Source organism: Sarcophilus harrisii, chromosome 3 (genome assembly GCF_902635505.1).
Source record: "Sarcophilus harrisii chromosome 3, mSarHar1.11, whole genome shotgun sequence".
In the NCBI taxonomy this organism is placed as follows: Eukaryota; Metazoa; Chordata; class Mammalia; order Dasyuromorphia; family Dasyuridae; genus Sarcophilus; species Sarcophilus harrisii.
Window position 1 is genome coordinate 237,870,200 of NC_045428.1, and position 21,198 is coordinate 237,891,397.

At 32.3% G+C, this 21,198-nt stretch overlaps 1 protein-coding gene across 3 annotated transcripts in view; it reads right to left on the reverse strand.

Annotated features, from left to right (window-relative positions):
* Positions 1–21,198, reverse strand: part of ADAMTS5 (ADAM metallopeptidase with thrombospondin type 1 motif 5) — a 79,327-nt gene that overhangs the window by 31,295 nt on the left and 26,834 nt on the right. For all 3 annotated transcript variants that reach the window (XM_031959245.1, XM_003763373.3, XM_031959246.1), the window contains one exon: positions 10,032–10,199. In XM_031959245.1, the coding sequence (XP_031815105.1) occupies positions 10,032–10,199 (168 nt within the window). The remainder of the gene's footprint in view (positions 1–10,031; positions 10,200–21,198) is intronic.

Here is a 21,198-nt window from a genome sequence, read left to right on the forward strand (position 1 = left end):
ATGTTTATTTAATTTTCTATGGACACATTATTACTCTCCTGTAGAATATGAGGGCAAATGGTTTTTTAAAATTTCTTTTTGTATTTCTACTGCCTATCACTATGCCTTGCACATTATTATTCAGGCATTGAGCCATGCCCCCATTTGGAGTTCTCAAATGTGGAGTTCTCTCTCTCATCCCTATTTCCAATGGTTTACCAACTCCTGTTTATTTTTCCTTTAAAACATATCGTATATACACTTTCCTCTCCCCTGACACTGCTGCCACCCTAGTATAATCAATTAGTCAACAAAGATTTATGAAGTACCTAATATATGTCAGGTACTGTGCTAAGTGCTGGAGATGCAAATAGGAAAAAGAAAGGCAGTACCTATGTATAAGACTCTTAAAATCTAATGGCAGAGGATAGTGGCGGAAGGAGGGAAGATAAAGAAGTTCAAGTCCCAGGGAGTGTAACCAGGTGAGAAAGGAAGAAATATAAATCATCATCATCATCTCTTGCTTGGACTATTGCAATAGTATGCTGATTGGTCTGATCTACCTGGCAAAGCGACCTTGATCCTAAAGCACAGGTTTGATTATGTCATCCCTCTAGTTCAGTAAACTTCAATGGCTCCCTATAACTTCCAGGATAAAAAATTAAATCCTTTATTTGGCATTTTATACCTTTCACATAATCTGCCTTTTTAGTCTTTACACACTTTATATACTATCATAGATCCAGTCATTCTTTGCTTCCTTGCTCTTCCCTCACACAGGGATACTCTACCTTCCAACTCTGGGGATTTCTCCTGGCTCTTCCCTATGTCTGGGAAGTTATCCTTCCTCATCTCCATCATCTGGCTTCCCTGGCTTCCTTCATGTCACAGCTAAAATCCTGTTTTTTACAGGAAGCTAATACTTTATCCCCATTAATTCTAGTATCTTCCTTTTGTCCATTATTTCTAATTTATCTGGTTTTTAATCTTGTTTCTGTGTAATTATTTGCTTCTTGTCTCTTACATTAGACTATGAAGTCCTTTCGAGCACTTGGCATGGTACATCAAAGGGACTTAATAAATGTTCATTTATTGACTTTCTGAAATCATTAATAGTGAAAGAAAAAATAATAACTTTTTTGAGATTTAATTTTTATTCCATAAGTTGGTAAAGATGACCAGAAAATGAGAATAGCTAGTCTTCTCGTAATCAATTTGGAATTGTGCAATAAAAATTACTATTCATGCCCTTTGCACCAATGATTCCATTACTGCACCTGTATCTAAAAGAAGTCAAAGACAGAAACAAAAAGCACCAAAATATTCATAGTAGCACCTTTTATGGCAGCAAAGATCTGAAAACAAGTTAGTTTCCCACCAATTGGGAATTATTGTGAGGAAGCTGTGTAGGAATGTGAGGAAATATTATTGGATAGAAATATATTACCTCTGAATAATTTAAATAAATATGAGAAGATTTGTAGGAACTAATCCAGTTGAAATAAGTGGAAAACAGAAGAACAACATACAAAACAACAACTATGTAAATTAAAAGATCAGATCATTAGGAGAAGCTAGGTGGCACAGTAGATAGAGAACCCGTGCTGAAGTCAGGAGGATCCAAGTTCAAATGTGGTCTCTGTGACCCTGGGCAAATCACTTACCCCCCAATTGCCTCAGAAAAAAAAAAAAGAAAAAAGATCAGATCATTTAAAAGGAAGTCAAACTCCCAGGAACTAAAAAACTAATAACAGTTTAGGAGTCTCTATAATGAAATTCATTTCCCTAATCTCTGGAGAACAAATGGCAATACTAGAGCAAGATTTTTTAATAATTTGTCAGACACAGTCATTGAATTAGGCTCAGAATCCAGTATCTGCCCTCAATAAATGAAGGCATTGATAGGAGTTTGCCACTCTTTAGTTCTCTAATCAGCAGGGAGAGGAGGTTGAAGAAGGTAATGTCAAGCAAAACTTGAGTTTACTGCATGGTGATGAGATTAGAATTGACAAGTTTATTCTGGGAGGGGTCATTTGTTCCTTGGAGCTAAAACTGGGTAGAACCAGTAAATGCAAAATTGAATAGTTTACTAGATTTTAATGAAGTGACATGATATGACTTTGCATCAATTTGCCTCAAGAATTTCATATTTAGCTACTAATATTTCATCATAATAATTTTTATTAACCATAGAACTTTCAGAGATCTTTTTCTTCTTCTAAATTGAGTTTGTAACTACTTTAAAAAAATTAACTAGAAGTATATTCCATACAGTGACCAAACTTGACAATGTAAACAAAATTCTGACCCATAAAGTTCCTACTTCTGTCTAAAAAGTAGAGAGTTATATTTCATTATGTTTTCTCCAATATCAAATTATTGGTTTTTCCATTGCTCAGATACTGTCTATTGTTTCCTCAAGTTAATTTGTGATAAAAAATAAATTATGAGTGAAAGCCTAAAGAGTTTTGTTTGAATAAAGCAGATGAATCTTAGTACATGGATGTTATGACACCTGTTAAAATCCTAGATGAGGTTCATTTATCATAAAAATAAAGTTTTAATATACCTCAGGACATAAATGTTTTTACACATAAATTGATCTATAAAGTATTTTTGTTTCATTTTACAAATTAATTGAAGAGAATAGTGAGTAATGGCATCAGGAATATGTCTGTTACTTTAAAATGTAAGAACACTGTATTGTGGCTATATAACTTAAAATAGACTCTGTTGCATTTCAAAATCCCTGCTTGGAATCCATTCTGAATTCATCTCACTAAATATAGCTAGTATTCAAATTAAGGTATACAAATTAGTCTTCAAATTACAATATAGTCTTCAGATTAAATCTATATAGTTAACCTGACACCTGACTATTTAAATATCATAGACTTATTAAGACCATTTTCTGAGAAACTTGTGGCAAAGTTTTTCCCCTTATTTAACTACTTCTCTTTTAATTTTAATTTCATTGATATAGTTTAACAAAAACTAATTTTAACTAATAAAAGTTATCCATTGCAATTTTTGTGAACTTCATCATTTGTTTGGTCATGGACTTTTCTCTTATCCATATGTCTGACAGGTAATTTCTTTGTTGCTCCTCTAATTTGATTGTAATATCCCCCTTCATGTAAGTCAACTACCCATTTGGAACTTATTTTGGTATACAGTGTGAGAAGTTGTTCTGAATCTAATTTCTGCCAGACTACTATCCAGTTTTCTTAATAGTTATTAAATGGTGAATTCTTATATCAAAAGTTGGGATCTTTGAATTTATTCAACACAAGCTCTTGGGCTCATTTGCCTCTATAAATTTTGTGCCTAATATATTCCACTGATTGTTTTTGATAATTATTACTTTTTAGTAGTAATTTTTTGTCAAGGCAATTGGGTTAAGTGACTTGCCCAGGGTCACATAGTTAGGAAGTGTTAAGTGTCTGAGACTGAATTTGAACTCGGGTCTTCCTGACTCCAGGACCAGTGTTCTATCCAACTAGCTTCCTTTCCTTACCACTTTAAAGATAGATAGATAGATAGATAGATAGATAGATAGATGACAGATAGATAGTTAGTTATTTCCCTTGAGATTCTTGACCTTGTCTTCATATAGGTGAACTTTATTTTTTTTAGCACTATAAAGTCATAATTTGGTAATTTCATTAGTATGGTATTAAATAAGAATTTAGATAATGGCATTTTTATTAAACTGGCTCAGTCTTTGCATAAGCAATTCATATTTCTCCAATTATTTCATTGGTCTGTATTTTTGAAATTATTTAATTTTTGAAATCAGTTTGTAGTTATAATTGTATTCTGGCAGTTCCTGGTGTCTTGGCTCGTAAACACTCAAGTATTTTATACTTCCTATAATTATTTTAGATGAAACTTAAATTCTATTTCTCATTGCTGGATTTTGTTGATAATACACAGTCAATTAATAAGTATTCATTAAATGCATCTACAGAAATAATGATTTGTATGTATTTATTTTAGATCTTGCAACTTTGTGGAAGTTTTTTATAGTTGACTCTCCATGGTTCTGAAAATAAACTATCCTATAATCAGCACCAAAAAAAAAAAAATCATTTTGTGTCACATACTCTTTCTCCTGTCTTGTTTCTAGATCTAGCCTTACTAATGCAGGTTCTTAATTTTAGATTAAGTTTTCGAAGAGGACCAATAACATCATGAGGCTATGTCTTAACTTGAGCATGAATTGCAGTAAAGGGAGTCAGTTGCACAAAGTCATCAGCCTCACCCTCTGTTCCAGAGTCATTAAAATCCAGTTGCAAGACAAGCATGATATCTATTCCTCTTTTGTTTTCTTTTTTTTTTTTTTTTTTTTTTTTTTTTTTTGCTGAGGCAATTGGGATTAAGTGACTTGCCCAGGGTCACACAGCTGGGAAGTGTTAAGTATCTGAGACCACATTTGAACTTGGGTCCTCCTGATTGAGACTGGTACTGAATCTATTGCACCACCTACCTGCCTTATCTGTTCCTCTTTTCCAAACAACTTACATAATATTGGGATTAAATGTTATTTGAATTTTTGATAGACTTCACTTTTCAATTCATCTGGTAACAGATTTTTTTTGAAGGGGAAAGGAAAAAAAATAGAGCTTTACTTATGGTTTATTAATTTTTTTTTCTGAGATTGGGTTGTTCTCTATTTTTTGTTTAGCTTATTTGGACATTTTATATTTTCATAAATACTCATTCTTTTCATATAGATTATCATTTTAATTAGCATGGAATTGATCAAAATTGTTTCTAATTGTTCTTTTTATCTTTTCTTCAGTTTCTAATTCATCTTTTTCATTTTTGATTCTGGAAATTTGATTTTCTTCCTTTCTTTTTAAAAAAGTCCAGTTAGTTGATAGTTATGTACTTTATTGAGCTTTAAAAAATTTTAAAAATACTTCTGTTAATTCAATATGGATTTTTTCCTTTCAATTTTGTTTATATCTTCTTTGACTTTCAGTATTTCTATTTGGGTTTTTAATTTGTTGACTTTTCTTAGTTGCATGCAGTTTGTTAAGCTGTTCTTTCTTTCATTGATGAAAAAGTTTAGTCATGTACATTTTTCCCTAAAGACTGGTTTACCTATATTCCCCCAATTTAGTATGTTCTCTCAGTATTTTAATAATCTTTAATGAAATTATGGTTTCTGTGATTCCCTCTCTACTCCATTCTTTAGGATGAAGTTTATTTTCCAGTTAATTGTAAATATTTGCTTTAGTAATCCTTCATTGAAAAGAACTTTATTAAATTATGATCTATAAAATGTGTTTAAATTTTCTGCTCTTCAGCACTGTCATAAAATGTTTATGACTACGTATGGTCAGTCTTTGGGAAGGCACCTTGCATAACAAAAAATATATGACTATATGATTTTTATTACCATTCCATTTTTACAGGCTTGTCATTATTAACTTTTATTTTAAATTCTATTCAGTTCTTTCTTTTCTCTTGTTCATTTTTTTTGTTAGATCTATCTTGCTCCAAAAGAGGTATGATGAGGACCTCCACTACTATATTTTTCCTAAAAGTCATTTAACTTTTCCTTTAAGAATTGAGATGCTATATTATTTGGTTTACAAATGCCCAGTGTTAATCTTCATTTTTTGTCTATAGTACCTTTCAGGAAAATATATTTCCCAGTTTATCATTTTTGTTAACTCTATTTTTGCTTTGCTTTATTTGACAATGATTGCTTTCCTGCTTTTAAAAAAATTATTCTGAAGCATAATAGATTTTCTAACAGGCCTTTATTTTAAATCCATGTAAATTTTTTTGTTTCAAATATATTTCTTTAAATAACATTTTTGGATTCTGGTTTCTAATCCATCCTGATATCTTCTGTTTCAGAGATGCAGTCATTCCATTGGTATTCATAATAATTATTGTTAATGAGATCTTTCTATCATCCTCTCATATTTTTGTCGTTAGCCTAGGTTTTGAACTTCTTTGCCAAGTTTATAATTATCTTTATATATCTTTTGTCCATTGCTCCCCTTTCTCTTTTCAAATCTATTGTTTTCCTTTGATTTGTAAATCATTTTTAGCTTTAAAAAATTGTTTCTACATCTCTTCCAGCGATTCTAATTGAATCTGAGAATAATCTATGTTTTTCTTTATGCCTTTCTTGTAGATGTTTTGGAGTCTTTCTCTTCTTCTAGCATTATATGGACCATTTCTGCCTTTTTAATAGTACTTCATATTGAGATTTACTTCCTGACTTTAGACTTTATGTTAGTGCTAGATTTTAAGCATTTCAGGAAGCAATGTTTTTGCTGAGCTTGTGTTTTGTTCACTCCTTTTGCAGCGTTCTTGGAGTATTGAGTGTTTTTCTTTAAATTTTGGATCTCAAAAATAGCTTAGGATATGGACCTGCAAATTTTCAGTGATTCCAAAGTGGTTTGATTCAAGGAAAAATCTGATCACTGACTTACTGGTCTGAGTTTTGCATATTCCTGATCCGGGTTTAGGAAATGAAGAACAAACCTATGGGCTTGTCCTCGGTTTTATTTTCAATACATTGCTGCTGATCTCACCCATAATTAGCCAACTTGAAAGATCTGGTTCAAAATCACATAACTACAACCTGGTGTGGAATACTTAATCTGGTTAGATTTCAGGTTCAGGTTAGGTTTCAGATAGACTCAGGGCTAGTACCAAGACCTTGCTCCATTGACCTGTTACACTTTCTTTGTCTAATATTCATCCTGGATCCTGCAAATTCTCACCTGAAACTTTTAAGTGTAGATTTTTTCCTGAGTCCACCCTGAATATATGAAATGGAATTGGATAGAGAGCCATAGAGTCAGTAACTGACATTTGTTCCTGTATTCTGAGTTGGGTTCCACTGTGGTTCTGGGACCATCTCTTTTTCTTGGTACGTAGTCTTGGTCCTCTTTCAGCTGCTTCAATGAAAAGCTATTAATGGTGTACTCCTTTGTAAATCTACGTCTCCAATGTCTGCAAATCTCTTTTTCTCCCTTTGTTTATCTAGCCTGGAAATATGATTCACTGTGACTTTTTTTAAATTTCCCAATCAGGTAGGTTTGTTGGCTATTATCTTTATAGTTGTGTTGGCAACCTGGACTATAGTATTTCCTGATGCTCTTGATCTTGGTTCCACTATCTTCCACTACATATTTGATCTTATTGAGTTGTTTACAGATTTTTTTCTCCTTCTTTATATAATATGTAAAAAATATTGATATATAAACTGTAATAATTTTCATGATAGTCTTCTTGAAAATGTGTATTATGGTAGTGTAATACAAAATGATCAAGTATCCACTGAAATATTTTTTTTTCTTTTTGTAATATGACAAAAAAAAAATCACACAATTCTGCCAAATCCTTTATTTGCCTCCTCGAGACTTTCTTCCTTTTAGCTATAGCTTTCTTTTGTCTTCTGGCTTCAGTTAGAGATAATGCTAAAATTGGTATGATTCAATTACTCTACTATACAAGGATCTTACATTTAAAATACCAATAATTAAGCTGACAAGAGAAACAGATTTTGAATACCTGGTATGAAAGAAAGAACTTCCATGTCCTGTCAAACAAGGAGTTCTGATCATCCTTTGCCATATGTATCCTTCACTATTGCTCTAAGTTTGAATACACTTTCCCCATAGTTTTATGTATTTGTAGGAGAAGGAACTCAAGGTTTATGAGGAAATTTTTTTTTTTAAATTCTTATGATTCTTCTTAGAACCTGCCTTTGTTGAGGCTCTTGGGAGTTATAATATTAGGAATAATTGATACAATATTCCCTCTAGAAATGAAAGATGTCATATGCCTTCAGACAATATATGATTTAGATAAAAGAAGTAACATTAAAAAAATTTTTAAAGAAGTAACAATATATTCACACATACATATATGTATTTATGTATATATATATATACACATACACAAGCATATAATGAGTAAAGAACTTAAAAATAATAAGAATAAATAATATAATTAGAGAAGTATGATTTTTTAAAAGAACATTGGGCTTAGGACAAAGGACCTCAAGCTGAGTTCAGGAGAGGATGTAGATAAAAGTACCAGAGAATGGGTAAGCAAACTGCATTGTTGAAGTGACCATCAACCTCACATATCCATGCAAGTATTTTAAAAAATGATTTCCAATAACACTTAAATTTTAAATGTTATTTTCTTAATATACTGTAATGGTTATTCATCAATTTATAACATATTAATAAAATGTTTTCTGCCTTTGTACTCAACAAGACAAACACAATTTGTTTAGAAAACTTGAAGTATTTACAATCATTCTATCTATGGATTATTGTTTTTTCCATTTCTATTCTTTAAAGCCCACAAACTTTGGAGAAGAAAATCTTTCATTTTATTTTTTATATGGATAGGACAGGAAAGAAGCTAATTCATCACTCTACAAGCATACCTGTAAGTGATTTTCTTACTAGAGTTACTGATAGAGATACTGATACTAATAATAAATGACCAGAGAAGCTAAATTGTTTCCTATTTGTAACTATAATATATGCAACAAATAGCTTTGTCATAGCAGTAACATAGCAATGTTTGCTTAGATTTTTAGATAGTATGCTTAGATTTTTCCAAAGTATTTGCCAAAGCTTCTAATGCTATCTCTATGGACTAGATGGTGTAAAAGACAGAGCTTTACTGAGCTGATCTTAATTAATCAATCTCATTTAAAGTAAGTGATAAAATATGTATCTTGATACATTTATTGGATGAGAACCTATCTTTTTTGTTCACTAGTCTTGAATAATCCCTTCCCCCCTTCCTACCTAATAAATAAAAAACAGGTAAGACAGAAAGTCTGTTCTAATTTAGTAAGATACAAAACCTCAGAGATTCAAGCAAATGAAGAAGTATTTCTAATTAAACCTGAGGAAAAAAATGATTCCTCTCAGAGGCCCAGGCTCTTCCCCTTTTCTTCCTGCTATTTCCTTGACTAGAATAGGATTTTTTAAACTCTGGGAGTCTGGAGGATATCACTTTCTTATTGATGTCTTATCAGAGTCACTGGACCATATCAGCAGATAGCAATGTCTGCATCAGCAGTCAAGGACATAGTGGATGTAGATTCAAGCCTCTGAAAAGAGCTGATACAGAAAATCTATTTTGAGGACTCCAGCAAAAGGACTTCTAGGAGCTGTGTTACCCTTTTGCTTGATGTATACTCCAAGCTCAATTCTACTTTCTCCTAGACACAGTATGTATTTGTGAGAGAATATGTTACAGACTTTTTTGGGAGAAGAGTAGGGGAATTTTTTTAAAAGTAATACTCTTGCTATATCATCTTAGTAAATATCTCTTTATAAAAAGCTAATTAAATTAAATTGAATGCTGATTATAGACATAAGTACATAGGTGAGAACTTGAACTGTATAGCATTAGAAAACATATCCTATAACCTTTCAAAAGTATCCCTTGAGTTTTGAGACTGCATTCATTATTTGAGATAGCAGCTTCAAAGCATATTTAATAATGGGTAGATGTGGTATCAGTGACAAGTATACTTAAGTAGATTCAGAACTGTTGAGAGACCATACCTAAAACATAGTTATTGATGGATTAATTACTTCAGTTCAATTGAATGAATTTATATTAAGTGCCTCATTGGAACTCTTCAAACAAAGACTAAATGTCCACTTATCTGTCATGCAATAAAATGGATCATTACTTAGAAATAGGTAGAGCTACATAGTTTTGAAAGTCCCTAGCAACTTTTAGTTTATGTGATTCTCTGATATCTGCAAAAAGTCTCAAAGGAAGACAGTGGTGAAGATGAGAATAAAATCCAATCTTTTAAAGTAATATTGAGGTATTTACTGATTACTTTCAAATTTTTCAACCCAAAAGTAAAATTATCATCATTATATAACTAATGAAGTTAGTATTTTATGTTTCCTCCATTATCCTCTTTTGTAATGATTAACTCAAATTGAATTTATTGAAAATTTTAAATTACATGGACATAAAATAATAAATATTAATTGGAACTAAATGGGTTTAATTGAAACAATACATACCATGACCATCATCCAAGAATTCTGTAATGGTTGCTGAGGTACATTTGGACCAGGGTTTGGAAGCATCAATACTAGTTAGAATAGAAGACATTAAGCGTTTATCTTCCATGGAACCATAGTTGTCTTCACAGAATTTAGAATCATCATGAGATAGTCCAAGTAGGTGGCCTATGAGAATAAAAAATAATGATAAATTCATTTTATAGATTCTGAAAGTATAGGAAATATGTGTGATAGTTTATTTATTTTTATGAAGCTTTTTATTTTCAAAACATGTTCATTGTTTCCAAAATATCATCTCATTCTCTGTTGTCTCTTTTTTTTTTCTTTTGCCTTCAATATTTCCTAATAAGATCTTTTTCAAAGAGTGCCATCCTCTCCTTATGTGTCCAAAGTGTTTAAGCTTCGGCTTCAGCATTTGATTTTTTCAATTAATTGCCTGCATTAATTTTTTAATTCTTTAATTTAATTTAATTCTTTAGGTATTGACTGACGATCTCTTTGCTGTCTGTGCAAAGGACACCAAAATTTTAAAGTGTTGATTCTGCATAGTAAGGACTTAATAAATACTTTTCCACTTATTCAATCACAAATCATAAATAGTGTAATTTTAAAAATAGCTGGATACAAAATTAGGTTACAACTCAACTAAAAAAAAAACCAATTGTTAATTACTTTGTTATGGACACTATGCTAAACGCTGGAGATACAAAGAGAGATAAAAACTAGTCCTTCAAGGAGTTTACAAACCAGTGGGGGGCATATTTGTAAATAACTAGGTATATGTATATAGTTAATGTGACATAGGGGAAGGCATCAGTAGTTGAAAAACCTGGAAAAATCCTAATATAGCACTTGAGATTTGAACTAAAACTTGAGAGAAGTAGAGAAACTAAAAGGCATAGGCAAAGAGAGAGAGAGCTTTCTGAGTATTGGCTGGGAGGCAGAAGATAAATAAATAAATATATGTATGCATATGTATATATATTGATATATATAAATAATACTCCATTGTTTATCTGTATATATTGATATATATCAATATTGTTTATCTGTATATATTGATATACATACATACATGTATGTATGTATACACACACACACACACAGATAAACAATGGAGTATTGTGCTGAGAGGAGCAAATAAGCCACTAGACCTGGATTTTAAAATGTATGGAGCGAAAAATAAGAAAATAGAAAAGATAGGAGGACACTAGATCATTAAGAATTTTAAATGTTAAACCAGGGACTTTGCATTTGATCCTAGAGGCAAGAGGGAGATGCTAGAGTTTCTTGAGAATGATAAACATGGCTTTTAGTCAGCGTTTGATGATGTGAAGAAATTAATCAGTCATGAGTCACTGAACATTTAACAATGATCCCTAACAGAGCAAGGACATTCAGTGGTAAATAACTTCTCTGGACACAATACTCCTCATCTATATCTGGAAACCTATCTAGTCAGTCAGTCAACAAGTATTGTGACTTGCATGATCTTGGGTCACATCTGAGAGACCCAAATAGAACATGATTTAAGTTTTTATTGGCTCTAAGTGAGGAAGCTAAATCAGAGAAGCTGGAACTGATCAGATTTTGTGAGGAAGGAAGCTTTATCCAAAAGATTATTAAGGAAGAAAATGTGTGGGGTTTGTGTGTGATAAGAAAGCTATGTCAGGGTAAAAGAAGCTGCTTCAGGAAACTGATGTCATACCACAGAAAGGAAGTCATCAAACCTATGCTTTCAGAATGTCAGCAGGGCAGTAGATTGGAGGATTTTTTGAAGTAAGGAAAAACTTGTGGCACATACATCAACTGGTAAGCCATTGCAATAATTGAGAGAGAGGTGATAAAAACTTGAAGTGGGGTGGTAGTTATGGTAGTATATATGTGTGTATATATACACACATATATAGAAGTATATATATATATATATATATATACTTCTACTTATATAACTACCACCCCACTTCAAGTATATGTATATATGCATGTATGTGTAGATATGTATAGATATATGTGAGATGTTGTAAAAATAGAAATAATAAGATTTGTCAATGGATTGGACATGTGGGGTGACAGTGGAAAATGGCACCAAGTTAACATTCTAGGTGAACAGTAAGATAGTGATGCTCTAAACAGTAAAATATAGATGTTTAGGAGAGGGGGAAATTGAGTGTGTGTGTGTGTGTGTTTGTGTGTGTGTGTGTGTATAAATGATGAATTCTGTTAGAGATATATTAAGTTTGAGAAAATGTTATAGGGCATTTATTTTAAAATGTCTGATGAGCAATTTATGATTCAGGATTTTAGTTCCATATATATGTATGGGTACATGTCTATGTGTTTACACACACACACACACACACACACACATACACATATATAGGTCAAGATCAAGATTAATAAAAAGTCATTCAATTCAGTAAATAAGAGATCCTTGGTAATTTTGGATAGATGAGTTTTGGTTGAATAATGAGGTTAGAAGTCAGACAGCAGATGATTTACAATGAGGGGTCGGTCCATAAAATTTTTTGTGCCATAGATTTCTTTAGCTATGAAGCATATGGATGCCTTCACAAAATAATGTTTTGAAATGTATAAAATGAAATATGTAGGACTAAAAGAGAAATTCATTATATTGAGATAGTGATCAAAATGTTAAAAAGAAAACCAAGTTCATGGACTCCAGTTTAAGAATTACTGGTTTGAGAAGAAAAAGTGGAGAGGAAATAAAGGCATCTAGTTTGACTGCTTTTTGTTTTTCCACTACCACTATTAGATTGTGAAATTCTTGCGAATATGGACTATCTTTGCCTTTCTTTTTATCTTCAATGTTTAACATGTCATACATGGCAATTCATAAAATCTTAGTCATGGAGTATAACTTAGAAATGGAGAAGACATACGAGGGCAATGGGACTGGTAGGATCAATTGATGAAATCAGGAAGATATAATGAAGGCAGAGGAAACTATGCTGAGGTGGGTGTGGGAAAATATGTACATTAGTGCACTGCTGGTGAAATTATAAATTTATATGCTCATTTTGGAAAGTAATTTGGAATTCTTTCAAAAAGTTGATCAAAATGTTCGTACCCTTTAACCAAGAGTATCCACTAACAGCTTATATCTCCATATGCACTAAAATATTTATAGCATTATTTTGCCTTATAGCCAAGAATTGGAAACAAAATAAATACCTATTGATTGAGAAATGGTTAAAAATTACATGAATTCAGAGGGGGGTGAATCCAATGACTGAAAGTAGACAGGTCTTTATTTGTGTTCTTCCTGATTTCTCTCAGATCAATACCAGAACAAACTTCTGAACTGGTTTTGGATTAAAAGAACCCACAAATATTTGGAATGTAACAAATTTCCAGCAGAAGATATTTTGGAAGAATCGAGGGGGATAGGAGGAAGTGGCCAAGTACAGGCTCAATGAAGGGACCCAGGGCGGTGAGTCTTCCCTGCACTAGGGAATCTACCAGGAGGAGCTTAGCTAACATACAAGGGCTATTGGCTATGCTATCCTGGTTAGAAGTCAGTGGATCGGTAAATTAGCTGTGAGACAACCAACACAAATACAAAAAGCAAATAGTGAATCTCTGAACCCCAGAATAACACAGGACTAGGCCACACCCACTCAGGGCTGGAAGGAAGTCAGCATCACTGGTCCAGGGCAGTGTAAAGCCACTATCTCCTTTACAGGCAGCTTGGGACAATGTAATGTCTGGACTAGCTTTCTGGAGGATCTCTAGACAAGCATTGGTCTTAAGTGGAGAAGTGATGAAGGTAGGAGAGCCACCATGAGGCTAGTCAAGGATGGAGTCTGGAGTCTGAGAGGATGAGAGTGTGGAGCATGAGATCAAACTCAAGTATACATTGATCTCAAGTCCTCTAAGCCCTTAAAAACCTTAGTATGGTTATATCACTACGGCACACTGAGCATGTGCCAACTGTAGAACCATTACATCAACATACCATACTGAGTATATGCCAACTAGAGTGATTACATCATTACATCACACTAAGTATATGTTTACTAGAGAACCATTATCTCATCAATCACACTGAGGAAACTTCCTGCTGTAAGTATCTTTGCTTCAAGTATAACTTTCCCAGAGTTCCCCACTATCTGTGGTCCTCTACAGGACAATCTCCCCTATACCCTAAGAGCAGACCTCAACCTTTAAAAAAGTAAGCAAAAAAGCAAAAATAACTCTGACCTTAGATAGCTTTTAAGGAGACAGAGAACAGACCTCAAATCCTGAAGATACTAAAGGCAAATCATCTCCAGATGAAGCCTCAATGGGTGAAATGAATTGGTCCTCCTTTCACAAGGTTCTCTTAGAAGAATTCAAAAAGGATATTGAAAGCGAGTTAGAAGAAAAATAGGAAAAGGAAATGAAAACTTTGCAAGAGATTTTGGAAAAGGAAAGAGAATAAAGCTCCTTAAAAATTTTAAAGCTCCTTAAAAATAGACTTAATGAGATGAAAAAATCATATAATTTTTTACAAAATAGATTTGAAAAAGAAACCAATTCATTGTAAAACAGAATTTGTAAAGTGGAAAAAAATCCAATGAACAAAACACCTCATTTAAAAGTTCAATTGGACAAATGCAAAAGGAGGTTCAAAAAAAACTAACTGAAGAAAACAATTCACTAAAAATGGAAGTGGATGACTCAATGAGACTTCTCTCAACCTTGCTTTCTCAGAACTAGGTAAATCAAACCACAAAATAAATCAGAAAGAAATTAAGGAAGTAGAATTTTAGAAAAGTTAGGTATGATAAACCTTTGGATAAAATTGAATGGAGACAGAAAGGAATATACTTTTTCTCAGAAGTACATGGAATCTATACAAAAATTGATGATATATTAAGGCATAAAAACCTCAAAATCAAATGTAGAAAGGAGGAAATAGTAAATGCATTTTTTCAGATCATAATGCAATAAAAATTACATGTAATAAAAGGCCAGGAGAAAATAGACCAAAAATTAATTGGAAACTAAACAATCAAATCCTAAAGAATGTGTGGGTGAAACAACAAATCATAGACATTCATCCAAGAGAATGACAATAATGAGACAATATACCAAAATTTATGCGATGCAGTGAAAGCAGTTCTTAGGGGGAGTTTTATATCTCTAAATCCTTACTTGCATAAAATAGAGAAAAGAAGATCAATGAATTGGGCATTCACCTAAAAAAAGTTAGAAAAAGGACAAATTAAGCCCCCCCTCTTAATTATCAAATTTGAAATTCTAAAAATAAAAGGGGAGATTAATAAAATTGAATGTAAGAAAACTATTGAATTAATAAATAAAACTAAGATTGGTTTTATAAAAAAAACAACAAAATAGATAAACCTTTAGTTAATTGATTAGAAAAAGGAAAGAAGAAAGTCAAATTGTTAGCATCAAAAATGAAAAGAGAGAACTTTCCATCAATGAAGAGGAAATTAGAGCAATAATTAGGAGTTATTTTGCCCAACTGTATGTAAATAAAGCTGATAATCTAAGTGAAATGGAGGAATGCTTAGAAAAATATAGATTGCCCAGATTAACAGAAGAGGAAATAAATTACTTAAATAGTCCCATTTTAGAAAAAAGAAATTGAAAAAGCTATTAATCAACTCCCTAAGAAAAAATCTCCAGGACCAGATGGATTTACATGTGAATTATATTGAACAATTAATTCCAATACTATGCAAACTATTTGAAAAAAATTAGGGAAAGAAGAAGTCCTACCAAATTCTTTTTATGAAACAGATACGGTGCTGATACTAAACCAGGTAGGGTCAAAAAAGAAGAAAAAAATATAAACCAATTTCTCTAATGAATATTGATGCAAAAATATTAAATAAAATATTAGCAAAAAGATTACAGCAAGTTATCCCCAGGATTATACAACATGACCAAGTAGATTGAATACCAGGAATGCAGGGCTGATTCAATATTAGGAAAACTATTAGCATAATTGACTATATCAATAATCAAACTAACAAAAATCATATGTATTTCAATAGATGCAGAAAAAGCATTTGGCAAAATCCAACACCTATTCCTATTAAAAACATTAGAGAGTATAGGAATAAATGGAGTTTTCCTTTAAAATGATCACTAGCATCTATTTAAAACCATCAGCAAGCATCATATGTAATGAGAATAAACTAGAACCATTCCCAATAAGATGAGGGATGAAACAAGGTTATCTATTATCATTATTACTATTCAATGTTGTATTAGAAATGTTAGCTTTGGCAATAATAGAAGAAAAAGAGATTAAAGGGATTAGAGCAGGGGATGAGGAACCCAAATTATCGCTCTTTGCAGATGATGTGATGGAATACTTTGAGAATCTTAGAAAATCAACTAGGATTCACTACTTTAGCAAAGTTGCAGGATACAAAATTAATCCATGTAAATCATCAGAATTTTTATATATTGCCAACAAAGTCCAGCAACAAGAGATACAAAGAGAAATTTGATTTAAAATAACTGCCAATAATATAAAATATTTGGGAGTCTACCTGCCAAGGAAAAATCAGGAACTATATGAACACAACACTTTCCACACAAATAAAGTCAGATCTAATAATGGGAAAATTCTATCTAATCAATGTGTCTGTATCCCAAAGAGATCATGAAGGAGGGAAAGGGACCCACATGTGTAAAAATGTTTAGAGAATGGCTGAATAAGTTATGATATATGAATGTTATGGAATACTACTGTTCTACAAGAAATGATCGGTAGGATTTTTTCAGAGAGGCCTGGAGAGACTTACATGAACTGATGCTAAGTGAAGTGAGCAGAACCAGGAGATCATTGTATACAGCAATAGCAAGATTATATAATAATCAATTCTGATGGACATGGCTCTTTTAAACAATGAAGTGATTCAGGCCAGTTCTAATGGTCTTGTGATGAAGAAAGCCATTTGCACCCAGAGAAATGACTGTAGAAACTGAGTGTTGATCACAACATAGTATTTTCATTCTTTTTGTTGTTGTTTGCTTACATTTTGTTTCTTTCTCATTTTTTCCCTTTGTGATCTGAATTTTCTTATGTGGCTTGATAATTGTGGAAATATGTATAGAAGAATTGCACATGTTCAACATATATTAATTACTTGAAAGGAGACAGGGTGGGAGAAAGGGAGGGAAAAAAATTGGAACACAAGATTTTGCAAGGGTAAATGTTGAAAATTGTCTATGCATGCATTTTGAAAATAAAAAGCTTTAATAAAAAAGGATAAAAAATCCAGAATTGCCTAATTAAAAATTACATGAATTCCATTTATTCCTTTAGAATATCACTATGTTGTAAGAAATTATGAATGTGATGAATATGGAGAAGCATAAGAATATTTACATGAATTGATGCAGAGTGAAGAAAGCAGAGCCCAATACACACACACACACATGCACACACACACACTGACTTAAGAACAATCCAAATAGAAAAAGACACACACAAATAAATAAAAAGTGGATATTGCAAAATTGCAAAGAACATTCATGGGTCAAAAAAAAAAAATGAGAAGGCATTCTGAATAACATCCCCTTGCATAGGTGAAAGGTCCACAAGGCTGGTACATTGCATATATTTTCAGACTTTTCTGATATATTGACCTGAAATGCTATTCTTGTTCTCTTCTCTTTTTTCTTTAACTGTATTATGGTTTGAGTCAAAGCCAAGATGGTGAAATAAAGGCAGAAACTCAGCTAAACTCTTCCAAGTTTTCTCTAAATAAAAATCCTTTAAAATAACAGCTCAAATCAAATTTTGGATTGGCAGAGCCAATAAAAGGTCAGAGTGAAACATTTTTCTACTGTAATACAATTTAAAAGGTTGTAAAGGGAAGTCTGTTAAACCAGAGTGGAGGCCTGTCTGGAGCACATGCATGTAGCAGCAGCAACAGAGGCAGGCCTTGAAGGCAGTTATAGCAACAGTAGAAGCTTTGGTAGCTCTCAGCCTACAGATGGTAAGGAGGTCACTGATCAGAAAGAGATTACAAGTAATCCTTTGTTGGCACTGAAAGTAGCTGGCACTGATTGACTTCTCTATTGACCATAAGCTGTTGTAGGTTATCATTCCAGGGTAGATAGGAGTGCTTATGATCATTTGCAAGGGAGAAAGAACTCTAGTCAAACTTTCAAGGTAAAGAGGAACACTAGCACTTGTAACTAAAAGGGAGAAAGGGCCCTTCCTGGGTAAGGCCAAAGGAAAGATAAGGAAAGCAGTTAGCACACCTCTCTCCATATCACACCATATTGGAAGCGCTGAAAATTTGCAGAATCCCAGATCTACCTTTGAAAAGAGATAGCTTTGAAAACAAAAAAGTCTGAAGCTTGGCACAATGTTCCCCCACAGCCAGGTAAGTAGAGCCCAAGAAAAATCAGCTCAGAAGCCCAACATAAAGTTCAAGGTCAAGAAATAGGCTGGAAAACTGAGCAAACAACAATAAAAGAACTAGATTATAAAAATCTACTATGATGGCAGAAAAGACCAAGCCATGAATTCCTAAAATAACATAAAAATATCTACAACCAAAGCAGTCAAGAAAAATTCTGATTGAACCCAAGCCCACTAAGAATTTTTGGGAGAGTTAAAAGAAGGAATATTAATGATTGATCTATTATAATAGATATTTTACTAAAGTAACTAAAGTCTTGGCACTATTTCTTGATGCCTTTCAGGTTGATTGCTTAAAAGAACTAGTTTTAATTTATCAACTAGCAAATAAATGATCTTTTTCTTATTTTATATTCAGGTCCAGCCCCTTCTGCCACTGAGGAATTAAGAAAAACAAAAATCAATACAAACATACAAAGTCAAGCAAAACAAATTCCCCTATTGGCCATGTCCTCCCCTCCCCATATATATATATATATATATATATATATATATATATGTATATATATGTATGTATATGTATATGTATATATGTGTAAATTTCTGTGTATGTATGTATACATACATGTTTATGGGTGTATATGTATCTTCTTGAGTGCATATCTGGTCTCAGATACTTATTAGCTGTGTGACCCTGATCAAGTCACAGAACCCTGTTTGCTTCAATTCCTCATCTATAAAACAATCTGGAAAAAGAAAATGATAAACTACTTCAGTATCTTTGCCAAGAAAAGCCAAAATGGGGTCACGAGGAGTAGGATACAATTGAAACTACTGAACAAGAACGATAATAACACCATAGGAATTGGGAATCTTGACCAAAAAAGCTGTTAGATTGGGTACACTTTTATTTTTGTAATTATTAGTGATTTGGAGGGTTTTTTAAAATAGTGTTATTGATACTTTGGATTTTTTACTCTGAAAACTATTTTTCACATATTTTGATATGCTTAATGTTGTAAAATGTTGGGGGATTTTTCCAGTTACATATAAAAACTTTTTTTTTAATTTGAGTTCCAAATTCTCTCCTTTCTTCCTTTCCCTCCCTCTCTGGTCTTTGAGAAGGCAAGCAATTTGATATAGGTTATTGATATGATTAATATTTCTGCTTTTTTAACTTGTTTGTGAAGATTTTATGGATCAATATATGCTCAATTTTTGTACAGGTGCTATGCATGGCAGAGAAAAGACATATTGCTTTCAATTTTCATTCAATATTTTCCAGAGATCTATCATATCTAACTTTTAAAAAATTCTGTTGACCTTTGTTTTATTTTTAGTTAGATTTATCTATGTCTCACAAGAAGTAAATTGAAGTCTCCTACTACATTAGTTTTACCATCTATTTCTCCCTGTAATTCATTTACATTTTTCTTAAAAAAAATTTAAATCATTTAATTTTACATATGTTTAGTGTGGCTATTAATTTATTATCAATGGTACTATTCTGAAAAATATAGTGCCCATTTATATTTTTAATTAGGCCTACTTTTACTCTTTCTTTATCTAAAGTCAAATTGCTATCCTAGCCTTTTTGTAAAAAACTTCAGTTAAAACATGAAAAGTATAATTTTTTGTTTGAGCCCTTTTATTTTATTTCTATATGACTCTGTTTCAAGTGTGCTTCTTGTAAATAACTTTGTTGAATTCTGGTTTCCAATTCATTTTACTATTATCTTCCATTTTATGAATGAGAATGTGACTATATTGAAGATGTTATTGAATAAGCTTTGCACCATGCTGAAAACATGTTGAGCTATGTAACATATCAGCCAAGGAAAGAGGAAGAATAATGATATTATCTATGCTTCCCAAAACAGTGATACAATCTAACATTAACACAAAAGCAACTTTTTTTTGTTTAGAAATCTTTTGTTCCTTGACTAATGATTTCCTTCAACTGATGAGTTACAGATATGACAAACATCAGGAATGAGAATTGTAAGTGATTATTGAAATCCTTAGAGGTTGGATAAATATAACAATTTTTTTTAATTTTTGAAAGTGCTGGATAGCCAGTTTGGCAATGTAAAAAGTACTTATGTGAAATGGCTCTCCCTGAGCAAGAGGGTATGATGATCTTTAATTTTGTGTTAAGTTTGGAGAAGCTACTACAAAGGAAAATGCAGTGCATGTAGAAGGCATGTGCCATGTCAAGGTGATTCAAGTATTTATGGAGACTGTGTATTATGGTATATGATACTAAAAGCACAATAAAGTTCATTCCTTTCTTTCCCCCTGACTTTTCATAAGATCTAAGAAATCATATTTTTTCAGTCCTTGATGTCATATGAAGAAAAACCATCTTTACTTTATAATTCTGAAGAAACACTGCCCTACACTGAAGTCTTTTTGCTTCATCCTTTTTTTTTTTTAAATTATTATTTAATAGCCTTTTATTTACAGGTTATATGCATGGGTAACTTTACAGCATTAACAATTGCCAAACCTCTTGTTCCAATTTTTCACCTCTTACCCTCCCACCCCCTCCCCTAGATGGCAGGATGACCAGTAGATGTTAAATATATTAAAATATAAATTAGATACACAATAAGTATACATGACCAAAACGTTATTTTGCTGTACAAAAAGAATCAGACTCTGAAATATTGTACAATTAGCTTGTGAAGGAAATCAAAAATGCAGGTGTGCATAAATATAGGGATTGGGAATTCAATGTAATAGTTTTTAGTCATCTCCCAGAGTTCTTTTTCTGGGCATAGCTGGTTCAGTTCATTACTGCTC